General features: G+C 38.4%; 1 protein-coding gene and 1 long non-coding RNA gene across 4 annotated transcripts in view; one reads left to right on the top strand and one right to left on the bottom strand.

The window, feature by feature from the left end:
* Oatp33Ea (Organic anion transporting polypeptide 33Ea) overlaps nt 1-17,976 on the bottom strand; it is a 32,687-nt gene extending 14,711 nt beyond the window's left edge. Inside the window, exons 1-5 of one of the 3 annotated variants that reach the window (XM_087351700.1) lie at nt 17,828-17,976; nt 17,294-17,463; nt 9,551-9,705; nt 1,143-1,348; nt 101-334 (exon numbers count right to left, since the gene is read on the bottom strand). In XM_087351700.1, coding sequence (XP_087207826.1) covers nt 101-334; nt 1,143-1,326 — 418 coding nt within the window. In that variant the 5' untranslated portion in view covers nt 1,327-1,348; nt 9,551-9,705; nt 17,294-17,463; nt 17,828-17,976. The remainder of the gene's footprint in view (nt 1-100; nt 335-1,142; nt 1,349-9,550; nt 9,706-17,293; nt 17,464-17,827) is intronic. The other 2 variants (XM_087351699.1, XM_087351701.1) reach the window with 2 other exon arrangements.
* LOC147873283 (uncharacterized) lies at nt 3,484-14,578 on the top strand. Its single transcript, XR_015535898.1, has 2 exons — nt 3,484-4,095; nt 4,783-14,578. It is a non-coding gene; the product is annotated as an uncharacterized LOC147873283 (long non-coding RNA).
* Nucleotides 17,977-18,370: the final 394 nt, after the last annotated feature.

Here is an 18,370-nt window from a genome sequence, read left to right as displayed (position 1 = left end):
TCACGTTAAAAAGTGTGTACAACGCGAGAATCAGTGAACAAAATATCGATACTGTATACATACAGCAAGATCTTTTATTATTACTTAGTGCAGTACCGACCTCGATTCTCGGGCGTCATGTTGTAAAAGTGCGTGTCCAGGTACTCTTCGGTGAGAGCTAGTGCATCCCTTCCTGGCCCGTGTACCAAATGAGGCAGAACCAGGATGTAACAAGATAATCCAGACACAGCGACGCCCCAAGCGATCCACACTGGCCTGTTCCCTCGCCCTCCGTAGTATGACAGCGTCAGTGATAATAAGATTTGGCTGATCTCATTGCCACTCATTACAATGCCTGCAACACATACAATTCAGAGTCTATCCTAGGTATTTAATTTCCTGAGATTACCATACGATATTTTCCTATCTTCTGTGGAAAGACAGGCCATTATTATGTCCGAATGGGGGTTGGACGGTGAGATTTTAAACTGGTAGTGAGGTGGAGAACCTCGGTATGCAAATTCTTCACTTCAAAATTGTTAAATATCTTATCATTTGAAGATTTCTGTCTTCTGGGTTGTTACGCTGTGTAGTCTGGTCGATTCATCGCCCTGATGACGGAGGCATTATGACCTCTGAAACGTTGGTAACCATCGACCAGACTACACAGCGCAACAACCCAGAAGACAGAAATCTTCATACTCATCGCCCTGATGATGGAGGCAGTATGACCTCTGAAACGTTGGTAAACATCGACCAGACTACACAGCGCAACAACCCAGAAGACAGAAATCTTCATACTCACCGCTGTGAAAACCAAAAATCTTACATCTTATCATTTATTTGCATCGACTGAACATACTTAAGAGATTTAACAAAAGGCATAACAATGAAAATTTATTAGTCTAAGAATTAATTTTTAAATTATGTTCTACATTCTGATCGGGGTTCTAAAGGTGACAACTCACACGCAGTTTTTGGAACTGGATATGAAATTCAGTTACGTGTTCTAAGGCCTCAGAAATGTGTTCCCTTCTAATCAGGTTCTAATAAATGCACTTAAATACCTATGAAGTGTCGCTTATTTATATCTGAACATCATCACCTGCATTAGGTCAAATTTTCTCGCCTCTGACATTAGTCACTTTAGTGTATAGACCTACCTGTCGTCTTACTGGGAATTTTGAACCTCTTCTCCAGGGTGGTAAGCGTGGCCACGAAGTAAATGTACGCCATCGCCTGTATAGTGCCTAGTAGACCATACACAACTAGGAAGGCGCGGGGCGTTGCGTACTTTCGCAGCCATGTCGGTCGGAAGCAGGGACCCAGGCCGCATGTGTCCGGCATTTTGCCCAACGAGGGGCAAATTCTGCAACAAACAGCAAGTAAACTAAATATTAGGTTGGTACGATTGCTAGGCCAATTAATGTTTGCTTAATTCTCGGAATATATTGTGACGCCAACTTTACTTAAGATGTTTCGTTCTTACGACTCTTAATTTAGTGATCCATTTCTGACTATAAATTCTACTACTACGTTGCTTTTGTCATATTTAGCCTCGGAGTTTTGCGTGGTCGCCATATCAGTAATCTTTAAGTATGAAATATGTTATATGGAATCTGTAGGTAAGCTAGATTTCCCAAATTTCCTTCTCAATAAAAAAGTAAGCTCTGTGTGTTTGTGTGTGTGGAGGGGGAGCTTTTAAATTTTGAAATGATCAATCGATTTTCATACACGCTGGTATGAATAATATGTCGTTGGAGGTCATCCTAAAATTTTGATTTGTAATTTTCTATAATCGATAACAACAACATGGCGGACGTTTCAACCAGGGCTGTGGAGTCGGTAAAAATGTACCGACTCCGACCTCGATATAAAATCTTAAGAACAATTTCTATACCGTGTTAGCCGCCGGTGGCCTCACGCTTAGAGAGATTTAACGACGCGTTGAGTCAATGGTGTGGGAATAATGCTTTGTAACTTTGGCTCCGGTACCTTAAGAATACAAACTGCCTACAAATAAACCGATTTCTGCAATAAGCATTAGACGTATATTTAAATATAGGTTATAAGTCTAAAAAGTAGGCTGATGATTCACGTGGTGGTGATGAAATCTCTTATGGTGCCATATACCATTTTAGTAGGTTTACCCTTATTATTATTATTATTATGAATTGTTTAATTGGTCCACAAGCAGCCAAAAACTTCTGGCGTGTTGCCGTCATAACTCGGATGCTTGCAGGCCAGATGAAACTGTAGTCACGGCTCGAACCACGAGATGGGCGGCTACAGTGAGTTGGGGTCGTGCGCACGTAGTAGTCGGAGCGACCCAAGAAGCACGGCCTTTTGCATCCGGCTGAGTAAAGCCGGCCATTCACGATCGCTCCAGATGGATGACATCCGAATGGATGACGTCCAAACGGATGTCGTCCAAAGAGGTACTACATTCACGGTCGCGTCACGCCAGTCGCGGTTTGTTGTCCCTCTGTGAAGTGCGTGGTGTTTGCGATGGACGAAGAATTGGTACTAGCTACGGCAGTATGCCTGTATATTAAAAGGAGGAAACCAAAACGAAAGTGGTCAAAGCAATGGCTCTTAAACAGAAGCAATTTAAGTCACGTCAATTTAATTAGTGAACTGAGTTTGGAGCCGTCAGACTGGAGAAACTATTTACGAATGGATGAGTGTGCTTATTTCCGCTTATTGGGGCTAGTCACGCCTGTGATACAAAAACAGGACACGAATATGAGACAATGCATCAGTCCTCATGAAAGATTGTCAGCGACTTTTGAGATTTTTGGCTTCAGGCATGAACTATGAAGAACTGAATTATGTGACAGCTATTTCTCCACAACGTTTAGGAGTAATTATCCCCGAGACTTGCAGGGCAATACTGCAGTGTTTGAAAGGATACCTTAAGGTAAGGTCAGGATTATTACTATATTTGTTAAAATATAATTAGTTTCTGAATGTAATTAGTTTTTTACATTTAATTAGTTTCAATTAGTTCGTGAATCACATGACTGATGATGCCACTTAAGAGGCGAAACATGTCTCATAATATATTTTAACTTATTTGTAAAATACATGGCAACTATCTATATTTAAGGTATTGTAGATGCGTTATATTGTGAATAGTATTAAAATATATAAATATTTAAAATAACCGTCAATCACAATAAAATTTAAAGATTAAAAAATTAAAATATCATATTATGTTCCCTATCGAGTACTCGATTTACATATGGAACTTACACAACATGTTTCGGCTAAAAGTAGCCATCTTTTGGTGTATTATATATAAACTTTTTACTGAATTGCTTTTTACGATTTTAATGACATCAGAAGAAAAATCATTAAAAGTCATTAAAATCGTAAAAAGCAATTCAGTAAAAAGTTTATATATAATACACCAGAAGATGGCTACTTTTAGCCGAAACATGTTGTGTAAGTTCCATATGTAAATCGAGTACTCGATAGGGAACATAATATGATATTTTAATTTTTTAATCTTTAAATTTTATTGTGATTGACGGTTATTTTAAATATTTATATATTTTAATCTCTATATTTATCAATAACATCAATAACGAAATCACGCCCCGACATTATGCAACTTTCGACTTGACTGGACGAAGGCTCGTGGCAGACTGGCATGAGAATGGACCACGTTTCCGCCACTCACGATACGATGGCGCGATGGAGTGATGGAGCGATCGGATGGATTATGGCTCGACAGAATATCCAAACGAGCCCACCGCGCCACGCCAATGGACTTGAGTTTCCGCATTCACAGTACAATTTTGGAGCGACACCGCGCCATTTGGACGAATGGAGCGATCGTGAATGGCCGGCTTAATGCTTCAGCGTTACGCTGGCATGCCGGAATGAGCTTGATGTTAGCCAGCAGTGACGACTTGACTCCTCCAAGAACTCCAATTATAAGGACGATTAATTTGACAGTGAATCCTGGGTACAGCTGTCTTAGCTCAAACACAAGGTCTTGATACTTGGTCCGTTTTTCAGCCTCCTTCACAACTATGTTGGTTTCAGCCGAGGCCGAAAACTCGATGACATACATGGTGCATCCAGAGGTATCGATGAGAACGATGTCAGGTTAGTATTACTATTATTATTATTATGAATTGTTTAATTGGTCCACAAGCAGCCAAAAACTTCAGGCGTGTTGCCGTCATAACTCCGATGCTTGCAGCCCAGATGAAACTGTAGTCACGGCTCGAACCACGAGATGGGCGGCTACAGTGAGTTGGGGTCGTGCGCCCGTAGTAGTCGGAGCGACCCAAGAAGCACGGCCTTTTGCATCCGGCTGAGTAGTGCTTCAGCGTTACGCTGGCATGCCGGAATGAGCTTGATGTTAGCCAGCAGTGACGACTTGACTCCTCCAAGAACTCCGATTATGAGGACGATTAATTTGACAGTGAATCCTGGGTACAGCTGTCTTAGCTCAAACACAAGGTCTTGATACTTGGTCCGTTTTTCAGCCTCCTTCACAACTATGTTGGTTTCAGCCGGGGCCGAAACTATTATTATTATTATTATTATTATTATTATTATTATTATTATTTAGTGTTCTGTCTTACGACAGGTCCATTATTCTGCCGAAAAAGAGCTCTCCAGTTTTCTCTATTATTATTATTATTATTATTATTATTATTATTATTATTATTTAGTGTTCTGTCTTACGACAGGTCCATTATTCTGCCGAAAAAGAGCTCTCCAGTTTTCTCTATTCTCAGCTTCTCGTTTTAACTCCTGAAACTTCATCGTCTTTCCTTGTTTCAGATCGTTGGTTAGCTGTATCAGTCTTCTTCCCAGTCCTCGCTTTCCTTCAACCTGGCCTTCGATGATATCACTCAGTAACCCATTCCTTCTCATAATATGTCCCAGCCAGTTAGCTTTCCTTCGTGTAATCGCCTGCAGAATGTTTCTTCGCTCGTTGACTCTCCTCAATACTTCTTCGTTGGTCACTCGATCCGTCCACCTGATCTTTTCTATTCTTCTCCAACACCACATTTCAAAACTCTCCAGGTATTTCTGTTCCTTCTTCCTGAGTGTCCAAGTCTCTGCTCCATACAGCGCGACACTCCATACGTAACACCATTAGTACATATTGAGCTTTTATGAAGGAGTCTGGGTCGGAGTCGGAGATTTTGGTACCGACTCCACAGACCTGGTTTCAACCATTAAGGTGGAACCGGTCTTGAAAATATATTCGGTTCAAATCATTTAATGTTCGTTAAGGAATTTATTTATTTTTATTTTTTTGGAATATAGAACAACGCTGCTGCAGTGGGAAATGTTTTTGTGATGATAATAATAGTGCAAGGAAAGCATTCAGTATAATCGCCACAAAACCATCTGTACTAGGAACATCGTATGTAATAACGGAAGTGTTAGTCTGAAACTTGAAGCCTGAGTGGTGAGGTTCATCATAAACTCAAGGGGAGAAGTACCAAGAAAAGAAATAAACTTGTGACAACAGAAAAAATATTATTGATGGCAAGTAACGTGTATGGAACACTGTCTTTATTTAAACACTAATAATTTCTCAGGCAGTTAACAATTTCTTTGTTTTTTTGCTCACATAAGTTCGCCATTTGACTCAATCCTCAGTTAAATTAAGCCCTGTTTCTATAAGATGGAATTTAATACCGTTAGTATTGTTCTGTGCCGTTCAGGATTTCCGTAAAATATTTTGTATACATTTTTCCTCTCCTTCATATTTGGCTTATTCCCTTTGAGATAATAACAATACCATTTGATTCAACTGTTGTCTCTGTCGTTACATTACAAATATACCGTCTGTTTACGCGAAGAATTGACTTGATCTTTCGCCATGACGTCATGATGAATGTTGTCCTTAAAACATTGCCTCTTTGAAGCAATCGGCATGATATTTGATAAGAAGGGTGTGTTACTAGTGACCCGACTAATATAATAATTTATGTATAAACTATAAAGTACTAAAGGAACAAGAGAAAACTAGGAAACTAATGGAGAACTGGGTGTGAGCCCATGTGTTGAAACCGCGTTTTATAACGGCTGTGCGCTGATGGGTACGTCTTTTTGAAGGTCTGCTTCGACAGACAGTGGAAACAAGAGACAATTACAATGATATTGATAATCAACATTCATCTCCTTTATCACAACTGATCACAGAGAAACAGACTGTGAAACGACGATAATAGGTTTGAACTAGCTCAGGATGAGGTCCAATGACGACGAATTCTTCTCAACTTTTGATACAGTTCGCGCACACACTGCGCTGCGCTAATGCAGAATGATGAACTATTGTGTGTTTCGAATAGGAATAGGCGAAGTGCGCATGCGCATGAAGTTCGCTGTTGGTGTGCTGAGGAACGCGACTATTTCAAGCCACGCAAGAGCGTGTAGGATTGTTTGTAAACACGAAGATTTCAAACATGTCCTTACATACAAATAGCGGCTAAATGACACATCAAATCTACCACCCAGAACGCCTTTCAACGTCGGGTTCGTAGTTCGCTTCCGGTCCGCGAGGCTGAACGTTTGCCTCTACATTGTTACAAATTCATGTCCAAGTAACAAGGTGATATTCATGAAAATTATTTTGCAAGCAAAGAAAAGAATGAAACTGAAGACATTCTGCCTTCAGAAGATTAAGGAAATAAATTGGCAACTGGCTGTAGTGACAGAAGAGAGCCACAAAAACCATCGCCACGAGGTTCTGCTGAGGAGTTTGTACTAATATCACAAAGAGGTACAGACATAAGTCACAATGAGGTCTCACTTTTCTGACGTTAGCTTCTCCACCTGATTTTCAGCCCTAACAAAAGGACACTCTTAACATGGACACGTGATACTATCATTTCGTCTGTATCGAATTTGCGTCACGCATAGAAATATCTCTCAACTTTAAGTATAATACTGAGACTTGTTTATTGAATCTTACCGTCGTGGTACAACTTACGGATTCAGCATTTAGAATTGCTGACTGAGGACGCGCTTTCTTAAACTGGCAATAAATTGTTTCCCAAGAGACTTGCTTTCATCTCTAAATGTATAGGGAATTTGTGTCTCTTCGGCTAAACCACATTTCAGTCATAAGAACCCCTTCCTTGGTAGTGCTATAAAGTGGCTGTCTGGTTCTTTAAGATGACTCACCAATTGTGCCTCTATCTATTCCGTAAAATGTATTTTGAAATTTTCCCCAACTTCGGTTTTCAGTACTAGTACCATTTCTGACTTCTACTCATCTGATGTCAAGTTTTAAGCACGGTTAAATAATGAGTGGGTTCTCGCACAGATGTTTCCTTTGATATGTGACTCATTATTTTGAAGATGCTGTCTTCTGGGTTGTTTGGCCGTGTAGTCTGGCAGTAGTTTACCGACGTTCCATCCATTATTTTATTTCCAAAAGTTTGCATATAGCCACATTCTGATGTAATTTCTTACCTGCCGTTATATTTTGATTTCGTCCTGCAGTTTTGTAACACACTTGGTGTCTCATGAGTTAAGTTACTAGCGTTTAATACACTTCCTGTGTTTCTTTTTATGAAATTCGTGTTTTCGCTTAATGAAGTGACATCATTAGCGTGTGTTCTATTTAGTGTAATTAAACTATGATTTTCTTAACATTTTCTAACGAATTCTAAAGCGAACTCTAAAACAAAATACAAATAATTCTTTTAGCTCAGGTAATTCTGTGGAGGATATGAGTTAGGATAAATGTTTTCTTATAGGCTACAACATTTTCTGTACGTTTTAAAAATATATTTTAATCAGCGTGACTAATTTTTTGGGTTTACCGAATTTAACTAAAGTGTTATGCAATGCTTCTATCCTGAGTCATGCACTGGGCTTCTAATGCGGCTTATTTAAGTAAAACAACACTTAGGGTGTTCAAACACAAAACTTTCAAGTCATGACCACTCAACATCCCAACAGATGATAATGAGTTGACATATATTCGAAATTAAATAAAAGTGACCCTTGAAAGGCCTATGATAATAGCTAGTCGGGTCTGAATATGAAGGAAAGAAGGGTTTGATACAGTTTATAACCATGTACAACTTTAAATTTATGCTTCGAATAATCTGGGCAAAGTGAATAATAGTTAGTTACTCACTTTGTTCACTTTGCCCAATGCATCGCCTCTGACGTTTAACAGATTTTAACCTTCAACGTAATGGATGACAGAACTTTGCTGTGACTGTGGTCTACAAGGAATACTGTCACATATCCTACCAGAAACACAATATTTATGCAGCTCTTAGAAAATGTTGAAAAAAATCTGTGCACATACAGTGAAATATTTTAACATGTGCACAAAAGATAGAATTACAAGCCCTACACCAGTTTCGCAGGAGACATTGGTCTTGATGTGTCGTATTCATAGCGAAAAATGAACCTTTATGACTTTGCCCGAACCTACCAAAAGCGACACAGCAAAAAACACACTCGGGAAAGATAATTCCCTCGGATTTGGTGTAAACCTCTCAAATCTTATTATTAATTTGATTTATACGTTGTTTTGTTTCTTCTCTAATCAATCATTTGTTTATCCGTTTCTTCCACTCTCTAGCAACTCACAATTACAAATTGTTTTAATTTCATAGCAGACGTTATAGGCCTACAAACTATGAGACTGACGCAAGATTAATCATTCTCAAATAAATAAAGAAGCAAGTGGAGTTCCAAGGACAGAAAGACAACTGTTTGTATTCATGTGTCTCAGCAAATGAATGCATGCCTAGTAAGCGTTTCCACAACACTGATACCGAGATTATCAGTGCGTCATTTGCATATCCCTTAGCCAGCAGAACACAGTCGCAACTGTTTTAAAGATCGTATTTTCAAAGTTTCGGTTCGCAGGATACACGGACAGACGAGTCAGGTTTTAAATATTCTTCCTAGAACATTATTTTGTATCGAAATAGTTTGCTGCTGTTCACGTTTCCTGACGAGGAAGTATCGAATAAGACAATAAGAAGATTGGTAACAATTTGGGGACACAGGAGCTGTTTGTAACATCTGCTCATGGAGGTATGAAGCCGGCTGAAATGACGGCCTTACCGATTTCAAGCAGTTATCAGCTGCAAAAAAGGGACACGGTTGCAAGAATTTAAATTTGGCATTGATTTCGTCGATTTATGCGCTAAGATCTTCATGTGATGTGGTTAGGATAGAATATTGTCTAGTCAGAGTCAAGAAAGGCCAAGGAGGATATATGGAAATAGAACAGGCCGTATACGTGCATTCAGAAGAAGAATTGTACCAATTGGCAGTGAGTCATTTTCCGAATATCATAACGAAAGGCAGCCAGGATAACTTGGTCAGTAAGATGGCTACAGACTGAAAGACTTAGGTTCGATTTCCGGCAAGGGCGGAACGTTTCTCTTCGTCTACGTCAACCTTGATCTGGGCAGCACCCTTCACAATGCGTTCCCGGGACTCCAGTGCTGAGGTTAAGGATATCTTACGTCTTCAGAGTGTGGTGTATAATTAAGAAAATGGACAACAATTATATGCAGTGACAAATAGTTCTATTACTTGTCGCCTACCAACTTACCTTGGAAGTAAAGGAGAAATTGATTCAGGAAAAGACGTTTGCCCTTGCAGATGGCGAAGGAATTATTGTCCTTTGAAGGTTGAGTGTTCTTCACAAGGCTGCAGTGAAATCACTGCGTTGTCAGCTGTTGACGGATGCCAGCCTCTTCGTTGACCCTGAGTTCGCAGTCGTTTCATTAATGACGTTCGTAGAAAGTACGTTTTTTTTACTATGTATTAGATAATTTATCAGCGTAGTTATGAAAATGTCAGTGGTCAAAACTATTACACTTTTATGAGCATGAATCATTGTCCGCGACAGAGTTATTTATTAACCACGTGTTCAAACTAAGGTATCGTGACAAAAGCTAAACTTTTGTAATGTGTTGCACCACCGAAGGTACAACGTGCTAGAAGCTTGTGCAGTGTGACTGAATCATCATCAACTCTCTGGTAGCGGGGCCGTGAGGTTGAACAACGCAAAAACCAAATGCAGCCATTGAACAAATCCAAAGCCAGTTCAGTCCTATATTCGTTCACAGTAGTCAATTCTCTTGAATTCTAACATCGTGAATTGAAGCGTATATTCATATTTAGGCGAGTTTACCAGATGCCATTATAAAATAAAATGGCGTCAACACACGAAATGCATGCTGGTATTCATGCAGCTGTTGCTTTCATATTGAGTGAAATATCAATTTTATTGGAAAAAGGCGAAGAAAATTATACATATATATGTCGATATCCTGTATTTCCCAGGTTTTTCACCGTTTTGAGGTTCAAATACTATTGCGACTGCTCTGTTTCCAGACCCTTTAATTTTATATTATTTCCTCGCAGTGAAAGACAACCCAAGTCATATAATTAGATAATAACAGACGACCGAAACAAATGTTCAGATGGATGCCACCAGGTAGAAAGAAAAGGCAAAGACTAAGAGTTAGATGGTTGAAGGGAATTCAGAGACCTGTTAATCTATTTTTGTTTAAATATTCTGTGTTAGTAACCCACTCTGAGAAAGTTGTGGAAGTTAATGTAAAATACCAGTTATGCTATACCTGATTTCACGATGTTTGAGAGGACATGCAAACAATACCCCCACCCTTTCTCCTGTGCTCCACGTGGTGGTGATTTTACTGAACTGAGCAGAGTAACAACGTTTCAGAGATACTTGCTGCCACATCGCCCTGATGATGGAGACAGCAGGTACCTCTGAAATGGTGGCAATCATCCACCAGAATGTACAAAAACAATGTATCAGCACGATGTAAACATGAATCCTTTTACTAGAACATGAGGACAGCAACGTGTTTACACCACAACACACATGTTGATCGGAATGATCTAAGGCAATGTATGCGGAACGGTCTGTAACGAAGACTTGCCTGATACTTCAAAAAAGAGATAGTTAAGACTGAAAAGCAGTATTACTAAGCTTGTGGCTAAGAACGGTTAATAGCTTTATTTAGCTCCGTACCTCGCCAAATGCATTTAAAATAATGACAGCCGTCTTTGTACTGTTCGCTGCGAGAACCTCAAATCCTGCTCAATGTCTGTTTTGTGTGTAGATTCTTTTCGGTAACATTACTTACCCACTCCACTGACAGACCCTCTCTCTCACATCGTGTACTTCGCTCTCAAACGTCGTGGAATCCGGTATAGGCCATATTGAATTTCGCCCAACAGTTTTAAATGTGAATTCGTCAAACCAAATTACATCGAAATCTACTGAATATTTTTAGAGATGAGACGAATAAAATTGAATGCGCACAAACGAACTTCCCATTGTTTAAAGATTTAATGCGTTTTTGCAGAAATAACTATTAACAACACACTGACGTCATTGTGGACGACGATTAAGGGCGGAAGCAGGGTTGGGGATTTTACTGCATCCGAGGCTGAATTCTTGTCTTGTACCCTGCTGCAGAATTATTTACCATATGCATGTTAATTTATATTTAGCCTGGCTTATGGGAACATTATGCACTGTTTCAATAAGACTTTTTCCTTGTAATGTTTAGATAAATAAGCCAATAGTGAAGAATCTCGACATGATCGTCATGTCCCTGAAGGTCATCTTTTAGATTTGTACATCAAACAGTACAGTTGGTACCAAGTCGTGCTAATTTATTCATTTGTAGTGACATTCAACCCAAGACACGAAATCGTTGTTGTATAATGCTTTCAGAGTGTAGCAATACGACTTTCAACACTTCATGCAAGTGCTAATAGTGGTTGGTTAAATAAAAATGAACAGAACCACAGGCTAGATAAACAGACTCTTATGCCAAATTTTTATTTTCCTAATATGTTTCATTACGCAGATGAACAGAAACTTGAACCCTTGTAGTACCACGAAGTACAGGACATTGACAGGATGTGTAAAATTGTAAAACATCATCATCATCATATTCATCAAGTATTAGGCCAAGCGGCCTGTTACGGTTTCATTCCATCTTTTTAACGGTCTTCTCAGGTTTCTCTTTCCATTCTGTCTGTAGTTCAAAGGTTGGTTTGGGATTTTATTAGCTTTCTTTTACCATTTATTCGTAATCGTTAATAGCTGTCCGGTTGTATTTCTTTAAAACTTGAAAACAATATAATTGTCCTGCCTATTTGGTCGCTGGCCAAATAGCAGCAAGTCCGGTGGTAGGAGTGCTACCTCAGCCTGTGCACAGGCTCTATTCAGGTGGTATTTCCCCCAACCCGGATGAAATGGTTATACCGCCATGACTCGGTTATCAGTGCCTCATTTGTGGTAACAGGGTATGTCCGAAACTTCTAGGTGTTTGATTTTAGTTACATGATTCATACACACAGAACTTTGACTAATTGTAATTCAAGAATGTAAAATGTTAGTTTAAACATTTTACGGAAATGGTCCCCTTTACAGGTGCAAATGGGAGTTTAATATTTGATGGATCATAGAAAAATAATTCTACAAAATGGAACCGTAATTGAAATACCTCAGGATAGGGTTTAATGGCGGACATTTGGTGATTATAGAACTGAATCTTCGTGGTCCGTAGATTCTGAATAATTCGGGAAATTGCATCATATAGGACTCAGTTTATAGACGGTTTATCAAACAAGCGACCGTATACTAGGAGTGTTTACCCTGATAGTAGATGATAAGGTCAGGAGTCATGTCCATTACAAACTAAATCAATTGAGACGTGTTATGTCGCCGGACGGTGCATCACGTCTCCCTGCAAGGCTGAAAATCCACTCACCCATAAAGAATGGAATAAAGGTCGCAGGAAAAAGAAGAGACGATTATAATCTAAATGAGAAACATCTATTTCACAATGGATGACTTTGTATTCGGTTGTGCGCGTGTCTGTTCTGAGTTTCTCGTCGCAGAAATGTGGCCAAAATCGTGTTCGAGAGAGATATTCGCGTCCGGAAAAAACCGTATCATTTCGGGCTTTCGTAAGAGGAAAGGTGAATGGAAAGAGGAAGAAACAAAGAAAAGGAAAAAAGACGAAACATAATAAATAAGAAACGGAAGCAAGCAAAACTAACTCCATGTAGCAGTCTTTTGAGAAGCCGACAGACGCTTAGCTTGTCACTAAATTCCTTGCCGTGTTAACGAGTCCGCCACTGGCTTATCCTGAGCCACATTAATCCAGTACACATACCTACAGCCTATTTCTTTAAAATCAATTTTAATATTATCCTCCAATCTAAGCCTAGGTTTTCCGCACAGTCTCTTCTCTTCACGCTTTCTCATGAATATTTCGTGTACATTTCTCATCTCCCTCATGCCCCTCCCCTATCGTTATATTTGAGTTGACTATCCTAGCAATATTTGATGAAAAGTACAAACTTTGAAGTCCTCAGAAGACAGTCTGTTGTTATAACCTTTGTAGGTCAAAGTGTTCTCTCCCGGAAAAAATAAAATGTAAATAATGAATGAAAGAAGCCCGGACAACGTGGGAGGAGCAGAATCTGAGGATATTTTGATAACGAAGAACTATACTGAGCACAGTATTCGCAACTGGAAAAAGTTAAGTAAGGGTCATACATGTATTTCCGTACATTACTTGAACGTCTCCAGTAAAATCTCAAGAGTTTTGAACCTTCTCCATGTTTATAAGTTTTACAAAACAATATTCCATACAGAATTTGTGGCTGTCTCATAGTTTATTGTATTACTCATCGGCTTTTTAACGATGGAGCCCCGATTTATTCCCAGTGCTATTCATGCAGACTTTTTGGTGGACACACTGTTACTGGGGCAGGTTCCCCTCCAATATAATAGACGAAATGTATCTGCGAACCTGAGTTCCTTAACAGTAAGAGTCGAAGGGAAAATGGGAAGCAACAAGTGTTGTGGCTTTATCGATTGTTAGTTAGTTGGTTGGCCTACAACGTTTGTATTTGTAACGGTGAACAAAACAAGGCTATATCTTCCGGTTCTGACATGTCAATTAATTATTCCTCAAATGCTTCAAAACCACGAGGTGTGCGACAGGCCGGGCCAGCCAACACGTTATCGTCATAATCTCGTCTTCAGTGTGGGCTTAACCCCAAACTTGGCAGCTACCGGACTCCGAGTGAAGAAGGTAAATCTTGAAAAGAAGGAAAGGTACTTGTGGGTTATCGGGGCAGATCGCTTTAAAAATATAATAATTTGTCATTTATTGACATAAAATATAATAACTTCCAATTATTATGTCATTTATCTACACACACATTAACCTAACCTAACCTATTTTTAAAGCGATGTGTCCCGATAATTGTGTGAAATTTCAAGTTTTTACGGTGACGAGCATGAAGATGGCTAGCAAATAGCTTCAAGCACTTGTTAGACGTCGGTAAATTTCTACCACCAGAGAACACGTCGCAACAACACAGAAGTATTGTAGTCTGAATGCCTGAAATACTTAGTTGCTAAACGTTACAGCAGATAGTAAACATAGTTATCACAACCCCGTGCGGAGTTAATATCCTGTTATGTTAATTGTGGTAATTACTATGCAATGATATGCTTTCTCGCTCTATAACAACTGTTCGTAAATCATTAGCAATAAATACATTCATTTTTTGGGATTCGTACACAGCCTTTGAAGACCTTGAAAATCATCATCATTACGCTGTACAAAGTTGGTTTTATCTGAGAGAAATATTTATCTAATCCATTGTCAGTCGACGAATGTTTAACGAAGATTGCAAAGTGCACACGTAAGAGCATTTCATTTAAACACATTTATTAGATAAATATTTAATGTTTTACGTTCAATATCTGAAAAGGTCAGCTTACGATTTATAAAGGAAATATACATAGTGTTTTCCTCATGAACTGTTATAAATATTATCTTACAATGCTTTATAAGTTTCTTGCATGCTGCTTGAAATGAACGTGTAATATGTAGATGCGTTTATATATATATATTTTTTTTTCTCTCTTTTCTTTTCCAAATGTTCTAGTAACAGCCTCTGTGTAGCGATTAACAATCTTGAATGTTCTTGTTTCGACCTAGACATCAGGTACCCTGACTGAGGATTCCTTTCGATTCTTGCACACCCTCCAGGTAAAACCCGATATTTTATTCAAACCCCTTAAACCCAGTGGTAATTATCTGCACCACTTGATTTAACAATCACTAGCTCTGCATTATCCCGCAGAATGTATTAATATTTATGAGTTTCGTGTTATTCACGAAGTAAACAAGGATTATTTCTTGAAACAGAATTAACTAAGTGATTTTTGTATTGGTGAAATGTGTTTTCTTTGAGGTTAGAACTGAACTTTTAAATATTCGGACGAGCTTCTGCTTCAAATGGTTAACCAATAGTCTTAAACCTCTCTTCGAGACGATGCATATAAGGAGCAGTCTGAAATTAACTTGCTTAGTTTAATATATATGAAATAGGAATTAATTTGGACCTACCGTTGCGGTTGGTTAACCACTTCCGCTTGTTATTCGAGACGTTGCGAGTTTTATTTTCGGTCTGTGGTCGAATATTCTGAGTTACTTGTGGTTTTTCTCAGTTTCTCCAGACCACGATTGTTTCACTTCTGATCATTTTTAGCTCTTGATTCATAATCATTTTTCCTAAACTAATTCAAGCTAAGAAGATAGTAATTTGGTGTTAGGACTCTAAAATTACTTAATAAGATCGACTTCCTTCGTTTCTATGTCTAGCGATTTTCTCTTTTCTCTTGATTCTGTTTGTTTTCTTTTTATTGCTCTGGTCTAATACAGCTTACAACAAAAACACTGCAACAAAAACAATATCAGCGCCCTACGCTCTATTTGACCGTTCTTTGTACTCTTTCTCAGTCACGCACTTTATATAAAGATGAATGTGTTCTTTTCGACAGACTGACGGAGATCCAGGCACGATGGTTTCCCTTCAGAACCTAACCTGGTGTTTTATAACACCAGGACTAGCTGATGATTAAGGATATGTGCAGAGTGCATAAAGACGGTATTTTAATTATGATATTCGCATAGAAACGAATTCGAAAGATGATTATGGAAAGTATGTAAGTCGTGGACTATTTAGAGATGCCTTATCGGTGTTCGTTTGAGGAAAACCTTTTAGAATTACTTCTTGAATACAAATCTAGGGGTTACCGCCTGCAGGAAGTTGTCTGGGTGACCATCTTCTGGGTTGCAGCACCGTTTAGTGTGGTATAAATTTAGCAACGTTTCAGAGGTACTTGCTGCCTCCATCATCAGTGCGATGAAATTGCTTAGTTACAAGAGTGGTAATATGAATTGCCTTATTTTCGTATACGACAGGAGTGAACATATATTTTTTAACCCTCAGGATATTAACACTTAGAAGCCATAAGCTGATTTAATAATATCTACAAATTTTATTAGCACCACAATGAAAACACTACACTTCTGTTTTGCAGAGATCAACTGGTTAACGCTGTTTATGAAAATAAACTCTGTTCGTTTTTAGAACAATACGAAATTAACAAATACACTGTGGGCAGAATGCATGACTGTTGATGCAGCTGGCAAAAACAATTATCACTGGACTTTTAAAGAGTTAATACCATCTATATATAGATAGTCGATTAGTATGTTTAAAACAAACATATTATCAAGCACACAGATATTTTAATATATTGAGCTCAAGAGTCAAGGCCTAGTCCCAAAGTGCTAACTTATCAAAATATTTTAATTATCACTTGCATGTTTTCGTTTTACTATTTACGCTGTGCCTTTATAATAGGCTCCATAACTTGTTAGAGAATGGAAGGTCAAGTAATGTTTTCTTAACTTTTGGATAAGTGCGTGTGCCGATTAGAGATGGACATTCAGCTCGTGGGATGCACGTGGGAATATCTGTTGTCACAGATATTATGTCACGATTTGAACAAATTTCCGAGGTGAATATTTTGGCCAAAGAAAAACGAACAATAGAACAGAAAACTTTACACAACGAGGAGGTTCAAAATCAGTTTAAATTTACTATTAGCTGAGTAATTAAATAAAGAAAAAATATATGGGCAGGTACTATTATAGTACGCACGTCAGTTATAAGAAAATTATATTTTAAAGCTGTAGACGGAATGTGGCACATCAAGGAAAGAGAACATTATGGAGACCTAGACATAGGTGAAAAAATAATATTGAAGCCGATTTAAGATAAATAGATCCTGAGTAAGTTGATTGTGTGTAACTGACTTGGTGTAGGGTCAGACGTTTCGAAATCCATAAATGCAGAGCAAACTATCAACTTTCAATGAAGACCATGCATTATGAAGTTAGTTCAAAACTGGAAGAATTATACTTACGGTGTGCTGATTTCTTCTCTAATTGGAATTCACAGAAACCATTCAATAGTCAATTAATAGCACACACAGACACCACACAGATTTGACCCGTCTTCCGTGAATGTATTCGTCGTTAATGACATACAAATAAATAATCAAACTGTTGCAACTGCCAAGGTCTTTTGACGATCCTGTAATAAGTTTTAATTACATTAAGTGACGTTAAATTAATTACACGACATCAGAACTATTACAACTAATGGTTTTAGTTGGCTACAAACGTAAGCTAAATTGATTTTGTTCTTCTGTTTTAATGTACTAAAATAATAATACATTTCTGTTGATTTGCTAGGTTAATTTTGAAAAAAAAATTCAAATTTGTGTTTCGTAAATATTAACTTAAAAAATGAAATTGTTCCCTGAACTTCTTAATTATAACCAAACATTTCACTTCTTTTCTTCTCGTTCTGATTACGTTTTAACGTCAAAATAAAATTATACACTTATATTTAACTTTTTAAACATTTCATTAAGTATGTATTGTTATAGGCCCACCACACGTCACAAATTCATAGTAGTTCTTACTGGCGAAGCTGACCGACACAAGAACTTTGTACGCATGCGTGTAGCAGGCGAACAAGTAACGGACAAACGCAGGCACTCAGTCGACTATCTCCGATTGACTGCCTATGAGCGACTGTCACTATGACTGTTCCCAATATGAGATAAAATATGGTGTCCCCCACCCTCTGTTCGTATGTGTGCCACACATATCTCCTCACGACGCGTGACCTGAGGTAGCATGTGGCCCTGAAGTCCCTACTGTTTTACGTTTTAGGAATCAAAGATTGTGCATGAAAATTGGCCTCACTCTGAACAAAGAACGCCGATTGAAGATGGTTGAGAATTAATCACACAGATCCCTAACAATAATTACAGAATCCAGAAAGTTGAGCAATGAACTCCATACAAAATTCTTCTTGACAACACTTTTTAAAACCCGAAACTTCAAACTAATAGCCCTCATATTGCCCATATCTTGAGCCAGATTAATCTAGTCCACATCTTCCTAATCTGTTAATTTTACATTCATCTTAA

The sequence above is a fragment of the Zootermopsis nevadensis genome, unplaced genomic scaffold (genome assembly GCF_977971745.1).
Source record: "Zootermopsis nevadensis isolate Lab colony 2312 unplaced genomic scaffold, Znev_1.0 Znev_ptg000020l, whole genome shotgun sequence".
Lineage (NCBI taxonomy): Eukaryota > Metazoa > Arthropoda > Insecta > Blattodea > Termopsidae > Zootermopsis > Zootermopsis nevadensis.
Note: the sequence above shows the minus strand (reverse complement) of the source record. Positions and strands in the feature narration are given on the sequence as shown.